Source organism: Seriola dumerili, unplaced genomic scaffold (genome assembly GCF_002260705.1).
Source record: "Seriola dumerili isolate Sdu_G_001 unplaced genomic scaffold, Sdu_1.0 BDQW01000349.1, whole genome shotgun sequence".
NCBI classification, from domain to species: Eukaryota; Metazoa; Chordata; class Actinopteri; order Carangiformes; family Carangidae; genus Seriola; species Seriola dumerili.
This window is the reverse complement of record NW_019174604.1, coordinates 1,117,770-1,127,403: the sequence shown is the minus strand read 5'-3', so window position 1 is coordinate 1,127,403 and position 9,634 is coordinate 1,117,770. Positions and strand designations below refer to the sequence as shown.

Sequence of the window (9,634 nt, the reverse complement as noted above, 5' to 3'; positions counted from 1 at the left end):
GCTAATGTTAGCTACGCTGTGATAGCAAAACTTGTGGCACTGATTAATCTGTCGTTTTTTTAACATATGATATAAAAAGTTTTGAAGATAAATTTTACTTTTACAGTAAAAATCTAATATTTACCGCCAAATACTTGGGGCCACCAAGGGGAAAAAGGGCCCCTGATGGCCCCTCATATTAACAATATTAATGTTAATTTAGCATTGTCAATATAAACCCACTTAAACCTCCAGGAGTTGAGACAGAGTTTGAAACTGGAACAATCCCAGACGAAGTATCAGCTCAGTTCACCAAACATTCTCCCACCTGTTGACTGTCACCTCTCACCGAACGTGTCCCTCCTCTGTCGTTGTGCAGGTAAAAACTGAGGAGGCCTCTCCACCTCTTCAGCTCTGACTCCTCATCGAATAACAAACACTCCCTCCCTCCAAAATCCCATCTGGCATTGTGAGAGCTTGAATAATCCGAGCACGTAGCGAGGGTTGAGCGAGCGCTCATCAGGGCTCTGTGCTCCAGCGGCTGCAGTTGTGCTCATGGAGTGGAAACTTGCTCTCGCGCAGACGTTGTGCGTTCGCGTTCACTCCCTTGCGAGATCGGTTTCCTTCTCGTGGATCTGTTTTGTGCGCTCGCATCATGTGAACATGGGCGGTTTTCATGTGAGTGACTTTTGACTAGTTGGGATTTAGGGGCGGATTGAGATACTGCCAAGATGGTGACGGTGGAGCAGCTCACTCTGAGCTTCAGAAACATGTGGGTGACGTCCATCTTTATTTACAAAACCTTCCCAATATGTCACCAGGGTATAAGTGGTACATGACGTTTCACCACGGATCAATAAAGATTTATCTGAACAGTAACAGTTGACAAACTTCCCTCCTCCCACCTGTGAGGTGCAGTTCCGCCTTTGCTTCATGTTCACCAGAGGAAACCCTGCTCTTTCACAATAAAAGCAGAGAGAAACTGAGCTGCAGTGAGAAGAGGAGCAACACAGGAAACAAAGCACAGCTTCAACGTCTCACTCCAGAAATGAAAGTAAAGTCTGTCAGAGCAACAACTGAGCTGCAGTGGAGACGAGTCTGTTTCTCTCTGACAGAAAATTAAACTGAGTCCATCAGGTCTTTGTCAACAACACAGCAGAGTCTCTACCAAACACTGGTGAGTACAGCTGATCATATTTACTGTTTGAACAACCAGCACCAACACAAATCTTCATCTCTACTCAGGTGGAAGTTTCACTCTCTTCATTTCATACTGACACTTGTGAAATGGGTCACAATATAACTGTGTGTGTTTGTCCACAGACCCACTATAGTCCACCTTAAACTGTCTCTGTGTCAGTTCTCAGGACGTTTCTAACTCCTTACTGACTCTCTGTGGTTTCCGCTTTACTTTCACTCATTTCCTGCTTTTATTACTGTTAAGTTATCACTTCCTACAGCTGTAATACATTCTACTTCCTCTAGCTGTTTCACAATAAAAGCTTTCCAGCACCTGTGAACGAGTAACAGGCCTTTTATTGTGAAGCAGCAAGAGGAAATACATTATGTTTGTCACCAAGTAAGTGGAACTTTACCTGCTAAAAGTCTATATATTTTATGGGTCTTCCACATGGGAGTATAAAGTTGGCTCAACAGCGCCCCCTAGAAACTTTAAAACAAGGCAATACTCGCCCTGTGCTTCACCTACATGTATGAAATTCAGTAGAAACGTGTAACATGCCAAGACTTACAGAAAAGCCTCTGGCACCCATACCCTAAACCCAACAGGAAGTCAGCCATTTTGAATTTATTGCATTTAGCTGCTATAAACTCATGTGGATGAATATTTGAGCTTTAACAGATTAAATGGTCACAGTTACTCGCGACTTGTCATGTCCAAGAAATTATGTTAAGTTACTTTTGTGTTGTCCTGTCTTTATGCTGTCTCGTGACTTCCTGTTTTATTTTGAAATCGTACTTCCCTCTCGTTTCAAATAACTTGCTCCTTCCCCCCTGTATGTGTCCCGCCTGTGTCTCCCTACCTTGTGTGTATTTAGAGTCTGTGTCTCCCTTTGTCCTGTGCTAGTTCGTCTTGTTTGTTACAGTCAGCCAAGCCATTTGTCACCATATCCAAGCCACGTCAGGTACCTTTGAATTCTTGTGTTATCCTTGTTATTTTCTCACGAACGTGTTTTCCTCTATCAAGAGCGATTTTTGGTTAGTAGTTTTTTGCCTCCTTAGAGAGTGATTTTGTATTGTTACTTTATCAATAAAGATTGTTTATTTTTGTATCTTTTGGTCTTGAGTCGTGCGTTTGGGTTCACGTCCTTGTTCAGTCGTGACACGACTCAGCTCGGTACAAGTTTCCCTGTCCCCACTGAATTATGACATAACTCAAAATTACTTTGACTAATATCACAGTTTATACTAAACGTAAAAGTCATCACTCTTCTTCCTTTTAAACAAATAATTAAAAGATTATTTCAAATGAAATGTTTCTTTTCTTTCGCTCTCAGTGTGTAGACATGTCTGCTGCCAGCAACCTGAGATCTGAAGATCAGTTCCTGTGCTCCATCTGTCTGGATGTGTTCACTGATCCAGTCACTACATCATGTGGACACAACTTCTGTAAGAACTGCATCACTACACACTGGGACATTAGTGACAGGTGTCAGTGTCCCATGTGTAACAAAGTTTTTAAAAGAAGACCTGAGCTTCACATCAACACTTTCATCTCTGAGGTGGTTGCTCAGTTCAAACATGAAGCTCAACAGAAAACCAGCAGCAGCAGCTCAGAGCAACAAGTTTCCAAACCAGGAGAAGTTTCCTGTGACGTCTGCACTGGAACCAAACTGAAGGCCCTGAAGTCCTGCCTGGTGTGTCTGACCTCCTACTGTGAGACTCACCTGGAGCCTCACCTGACAGTGTCAGGCCTGAAAAGACATCAGCTGATCGACCCTGTGGAGAACCTGGAAGACAGGATGTGTACGAAGCACGATAAACCTCTGGAGCTGTTCTGTCAGACCGACCAGACATGTGTCTGCATGCTCTGCTCTGTTTTAGACCACAAGACACATGAGTTTGTTCCTCTGAAAGAAGGATATGAAGGAAAGAAGGCAGAGCTGGAGGAGACAGAGGCTGAAATTCAGCAAATGATCCAGAAGAGACGAGTGAAGATTCAGGAGATCAAACACTCAGTCAAGATCAGTAAAGATGATGCAGACAGAGAGAAAGCAGAAGGTGTTCAGGTCTTCACTGCTCTGAAGGAGTCTGTTGACAGAGGCCTGAACCAGCTCATAAAGGAGATCGAAGACAAACAGAAAACCACAGACAAACAGGCTGAAGACTTCATCACAGAGCTGGAACAGGAAATCTCTGAGCTGATGAAGAGAAGCACTGAGGTGGAGCAGCTCTCACTCTCTGAAGACCACCTCCACCTCCTCCAAAGCTTCCCATCCCTGAAAGCTGCTCCACCCACCAAGGACTGGACAGAGGTCAGAGTCCGTCCACCATCATATGAGGGGACTGTGGTGAGAGCTGTGGCTCAGCTGGAGGAGACGCTCAGTAAAAAGATGAAGAAGCTGATTAATGAGGCTGAGCTGAAGAGGGTCCAGCAGTATGCAGAGGATGTGACTCTGGATCCTGATACAGCAAATCACTGGCTCATCCTGTCTGATGATGGAAAACAAGTACATGATAGTGATGTGAGGAAGAATCTCCCAGACAACCCAGAGAGGTTTTCTCACTGTGTTTTTGTCTTAGGAAAGCAGAGTTTCTCTTCAGGCAGATTTTACTTTGAGGTTCAGGTTAAAGGAAAGACTGAGTGGGATTTAGGAGTGGCCAGAGAGTCGATCAACAGGAAGGGATTCATCCCACTGAGCCCTGATGATGGTTATTGGATGATATGGTTGAGAAATGGAAATGAGTACGATGCTAATGCTGGCCCTCCAGTACGTCTCTCTCTGATGTCTCAGCCTGAGAAAGCAGGGGTGTTTGTGGATTATGAGGAGGGTCTGGACTCCTTTTATGACGTAGCTGCTGCAGCTCTCATCTACTCCTTTACTGGCTGCTCCTTCACTGAGAAACTCTACCCATACTTCAGTCCCTGTCTTAATCACGGTGGTAAAAACTCCGCCCCTCTGATCATCTGTCCTGTCAATCAAACTGAGTAGAATAATAAAATAACTTTTTGTTTTTATGAATTGATTCATATTTATTCAAGAGAACAAATGTTCATACTCAGTGTGATGCGGTTTACATCTTCTCACTTTCTACAGAATCTGATGACTGTGGTGGTTTGATCACTTTTCATCATGAGTCTTTTCATCATATTTATTATGTTTCACAGAAAACACATGAATTAGATGCATTATTTACATAAACCCTGTCACAGTCACTAATGTGTCCATTGGACATGTGGAGAAAATCTGTTTAAACTTCAGTTAAACACACAGACTTTTACTTTCAGCTCCGGTAGAATCAGAATCATAGTTTCTAAAGACAGAAAAAATGTGGAGAAAAATGTCAGAGCAGCTACAGAAAAAATAATAATGAATATTTCATCGTGTCATGAAGCTTCAGTTGAGAGTGAGGCCCGTTACACACAGATACAGACAACAGCAGCTGTCACTGTTACACTGAACATGAACAGTTAATTAATACATTAGATTCTAATAGAGAATAATTTTGTTAATTACTGGACATGTTTTATTACTTTTATAAATGCAGGTGAGATGGTTTATGATTTAAATGAATCTGTAAATATGTGATTGTAAAAAGAAAACTGTAAAATAAACTCAGCTGATGTTGAAATGTTTTAAAGATCCTGTCTGATGAAAATAAAATGAAAGTCAAATCTGTCTCTCTGCTGCTGGAACATGACGTTTCACCACGGATCAATAAAGTTTTATCTGAACAGTAACAATCATTCAGAAACTTCACTCCTCCCACCTGTGAGGTGCAGTTCCACCTTTGCTCCATTTTCACCAGAGGAAACCCTGCTCTTTCACAATAAAAGCAGAGAGAAACTGAGCTGCAGTGAGAAGAGGAGCAACACAGGAAACAAAGCACAGCTTCAACGTCTCACTCCAGAAATGAAACTTAAGTCTGTCAGAGCAACAACTGAGCTGCAGTGGAGACGAGTCTGTTTCTCTCTGACAGAAAATTAAACTGAGTCCATCAGGTCTTTGTCAACAACACAGCAGAGTCTCTACCAAACACTGGTGAGTACAGCTGATCATATTTACTGTTTGAACAACCAGCACCAACACAAATCTTCATCTCTACTCAGGTGGAAGTTTCACTCTCTTCATTTCATACTGACACTTGTGAAATGGGTCACAATATAACTGTGTGTGTTTGTCCACAGACCCACTATAGTCCACCTTAAACTGTCTCTGTGTCAGTTCTCAGGACGTTTCTAACTCCTTACTGAGTCTCTGTGGTTTACACTTTACTTTCACTCATTTCCTGCTTTTATTACTGTTAAATTATCACTTCCTACAGCTGTAATACATTCTACTTCCTCTAGCTGTTTCACAATAAAAGCTTTCCAGCACCTGTGAACGAGTAACAGGCCTTTTATTGTGAAGCAGCAAGAGGAAATACATTATGTTTGTCACCAAGTAAGTGGAACTTTACCTGCTAAAAGTCTATATATTTTATGGGTCTTCCACATGGGAGTATAAAGTTGGCTCAACAGCGCCCCCTAGAAACTTTAAAACAAGGCAATACTCGCCCTGTGCTTCACCTACATGTATGAAATTCAGTAGAAACGTGTAACATGCCAAGACTTACAGAAAAGCCTCTGGCACCCATACCCTAAACCCAACAGGAAGTCAGCCATTTTGAATTTATTGCATTTAGCTGCTATAAACTCATGTGGATGAATATTTGAGCTTTAACAGATTAAATGGTCACAGTTACTCGCGACTTGTCATGTCCAAGAAATTATGTTAAGTTACTTTTGTGTTGTCCTGACTTTATGCTGTCTCGTGACTTCCTGTTTTATTTTGAAATCGTACTTCCCTCTCGTTTCAAATAACTTGCTCCTTCCCCCCTGATTGTCTCCACCTGTGTCTCCTTACCTTGTGTGTATTTAGAGTCTGTGTCTCTCTTTGTCCTGTGCTAGTTCGTCTTGTTTGTTACAGTCAGCCAAGCCATTTGTCACCATATCCAAGCCACGTCAGGTACCTTTGAGTTCTTGTGTTATCCTTGTTATTTTCTCACGAACGTGTTTTCCTCTATCAAGAGCGATTTTTGGTTAGTAGTTTTTTGCCTCCTTAGAGAGTGATTTTGTATTGTTACTTTATCAATAAAGATTGTTTATTTTTGTATCTTTTGGTCTTGAGTCGTGCGTTTGGGTTCACGTCCTTGTTCAGTCGTGACACGACTCAGCTCGGTACAAGTTTCCCTGTCCCCACTGAATTATGACATAACTCAAAATTACTTTGACTAATATCACAGTTTATACTAAACGTAAAAGTCATCACTCTTCTTCCTTTTAAACAAATAATTAAAAGATTATTTCAAATGAAATGTTTCTTTTCTTTCTCTCTCAGTGTGTAGACATGTCTGCTGCCAGCAACCTGAGATCTGAAGATCAGTTCCTGTGCTCCATCTGTCTGGATGTGTTCACTGATCCAGTCACTACATCATGTGGACACAACTTCTGTAAGAACTGCATCACTACACACTGGGACATTAATGTCCCATGTCAGTGTCCCATGTGTAAAGAGGTTTTCTATGTAAGACCTCAGTTCAGGGTCAACACTTTCATCTCTGAGGTGGTTGCTCAGTTCAAACATGAAGCTCAACAGAAAACCAGCAGCAGCAGCTCAGAGCAACAAGTTTCCAAACCAGGAGAAGTTTCCTGTGACGTCTGCACTGGAACCAAACTGAAGGCCCTGAAGTCCTGCCTGGTGTGTCTGACCTCCTACTGTGAGACTCACCTGGAGCCTCACCTGACAGTGTCAGGCCTGAAAAGACATCAGCTGATCGACCCTGTGGAGAACCTGGAAGACAGGATGTGTACGAAGCACGATAAACCTCTGGAGCTGTTCTGTCAGACCGACCAGACATGTGTCTGCATGCTCTGCTCTGTTTTAGACCACAAGACACATGAGTTTGTTCCTCTGAAAGAAGGATATGAAGGAAAGAAGGCAGAGCTGGAGGAGACAGAGGCTGAAATTCAGCAAATGATCCAGAAGAGACGAGTGAAGATTCAGGAGATCAAACACTCAGTCAAGATCAGTAAAGATGATGCAGACAGAGAGAAAGCAGAAGGTGTTCAGGTCTTCACTGCTCTGAAGGAGTCTGTTGACAGAGGCCTGAACCAGCTCATAAAGGAGATCGAAGACAAACAGAAAACCACAGACAAACAGGCTGAAGACTTCATCACAGAGCTGGAACAGGAAATCTCTGAGCTGATGAAGAGAAGCACTGAGGTGGAGCAGCTCTCACTCTCTGAAGACCACCTCCACCTCCTCCAAAGCTTCCCATCCCTGAAAGCTGCTCCACCCACCAAGGACTGGACAGAGGTCAGAGTCCGTCCACCATCATATGAGGGGACTGTGGTGAGAGCTGTGGCTCAGCTGGAGGAGACGCTCAGTGAAGAGATGAAGAAGCTGATTGAGGCTGAGCTGAAGAGGGTCCAGCAGTATGCAGAGGATGTGACTCTGGATCCTGATACAGCACATCCTAAACTCATCCTGTCTGATGATGGAAAACAAGTCAATCATGGTGATGTGAGGAAGAATCTCCCAGACAACCCAGAGAGGTTTTCTTCTTGTCCCTGTGTGTTAGGAAAGCAGAGTTTCTCTTCAGGCAGATTTTACTTTGAGGTTCAGGTTAAAGGAAAGACTGACTGGGATTTAGGAGTGGCCAGAGAGTCGATCGACAGGAACGGAGTCATCACACTGAGCCCTGATGATGGTTACTGGACGATATGGTTGAGAAATGGAAATGAGTACAGAGCTCTTGATGACCCTCCAGTCTGTCTCTCTCTGAAGTCTCAGCCTGAGAAGGTGGGGGTGTTTGTGGATTATGAGGAGGGTCTGGTCTCCTTTTATGACGTAGCTGCTGCAGCTCTCATCTACTCCTTTACTGGCTGCTCCTTCACTGAGAAACTCTACCCATACTTCAGTCCCTGTAATAATGATGGTGGTAAAAACTCCGCCCCTCTGATCATCTGTCCTGTCAATCAAACTGAGTAGAATAATAAAATAACTTGGTTTTAATTTTTGATTTGATGAATTGAATTATCTTTATTCAAGGGAAGAAAGTAACATACTCAGTGTGATGCTATTAACATCTTTTCACTCTACAGAATATGATTAATGGTGATAGAGTTACATTTTATCATTAGATTATATGTATTCCATTAAACATGCAACACTTTAATTAAATGCATCAATTTCATCAACTGTGTGACAGTCACCATGACCTCGCCCTTTGAAGTTTGAGCTTAAGCCACCAAAATCGAATCAGTTCATCGTCGACTCCATGTGAATGTTTGTCCCAAATTTGAAGAAGTTCTTTCAAGGCGTTACTGAGCTATGTTGTTCACCAAGATGAGACAGACATGTAGACAGACGAACAACCCAAAAACAATATGGCTCCTTCTTTGGTTGTCGCCAGCGTGGAGGAATAAAATGAAGCAGCTCTTCAGACAGGCCTGTCTGAATAAAAATGTTTGCTGCTGTTTCACAGGAGTCCAGGGGTCGAATTGAAGAAGGGAGTTTTCCACAACTTGTAAATCACAGTCACCTCAGTTTTTGTTGTGGTTTTGAGGTACAGCCAGTAATTTATGTTGAGCACACCTAAGAGCCTGATTGGCCGGATAAAGGAGGAGGAGCTCAGCAATATACTGACGTGTTTGACCATGCAAGACTCTAAAGTTACAATGACCCTTACAATAATCTAAAGGTGAAGAAATAAGAGCGTAAAAAAATCATCTCCATCTCAACCTTGGTCACAGCAGAAGAAGGTCTTTCCATTTTTACTTAATTTTTTTGACTGTCCCACTTCCTGTCACTCTAGGACAGACTTTATTCTGACTGTGGAATTAAAATAAAAGACCAAACAACATATCCACAGTCACCCAGCACAACAGTGAACACAGTAGGTTATATTCACTCCTTCATCCCAAGAAACAACCTCCAAGGCTGAAACATGAAGAAGAACCAGAAGCTGCAGTTCCTCTAACGACCACTAGAGTCTGGCTCCAGCAGTGAGTCAGTCCCCATAGACTCCCATGTTAAACTGTCCAACTTTACAGCAGAAATAAATATGTTTACAGCCTGGTACAAAAACTGTTCTGGTCTCTAGAGCTAATTTCCTCCTTCATGACACCTGTTTATATAACTCACCTGTTTACATTTTATTAAGCACTACAGTTATGGAGAATTGAGGGCGTGGCCTCTTTGAGTGACAGGTGGGTGCGGTCACATTTGACTAGCCGCTAGCTGTCAGCTCGGCGTCACCTCAGCTGATTGAGTCAGTGTATGAGACATCTCTGTGTGGTGGTGTTTGTTTGTTTATATGTTAGCACTAATTAGCAAGTATCAGTGTCTGCGCTCAGCATACCTGTCCTTGTTAGCTTAGTTTGTCAACTAACTAATTAGCTGGGAAATGGGGGTTTTGCGTATGTTTGTTT

The 9,634-nt window shown here is 42.7% G+C and overlaps 2 protein-coding genes across 2 annotated transcripts; both read left to right on the top strand.

The window, feature by feature from the left end:
- The first annotated feature begins 545 nt into the window (after positions 1-545).
- Positions 546-4,798, top strand: LOC111232979 (E3 ubiquitin-protein ligase TRIM21-like). The gene is made up of 2 exons (XM_022760698.1): positions 546-1,156; positions 2,496-4,798. The coding sequence occupies exon 2, from the start codon at positions 2,505-2,507 to the stop codon at positions 4,149-4,151; it is 1,647 nt and encodes a 548-aa protein (XP_022616419.1). The 5' UTR covers positions 546-1,156; positions 2,496-2,504; the 3' UTR covers positions 4,152-4,798.
- Positions 4,799-5,066: 268 nt separating this feature from the next.
- Positions 5,067-9,185, top strand: LOC111232975 (E3 ubiquitin-protein ligase TRIM21-like). The gene is made up of 2 exons (XM_022760695.1): positions 5,067-5,201; positions 6,540-9,185. The coding sequence occupies exon 2, from the start codon at positions 6,549-6,551 to the stop codon at positions 8,190-8,192; it is 1,644 nt and encodes a 547-aa protein (XP_022616416.1). The 5' UTR covers positions 5,067-5,201; positions 6,540-6,548; the 3' UTR covers positions 8,193-9,185.
- Positions 9,186-9,634: the final 449 nt, after the last annotated feature.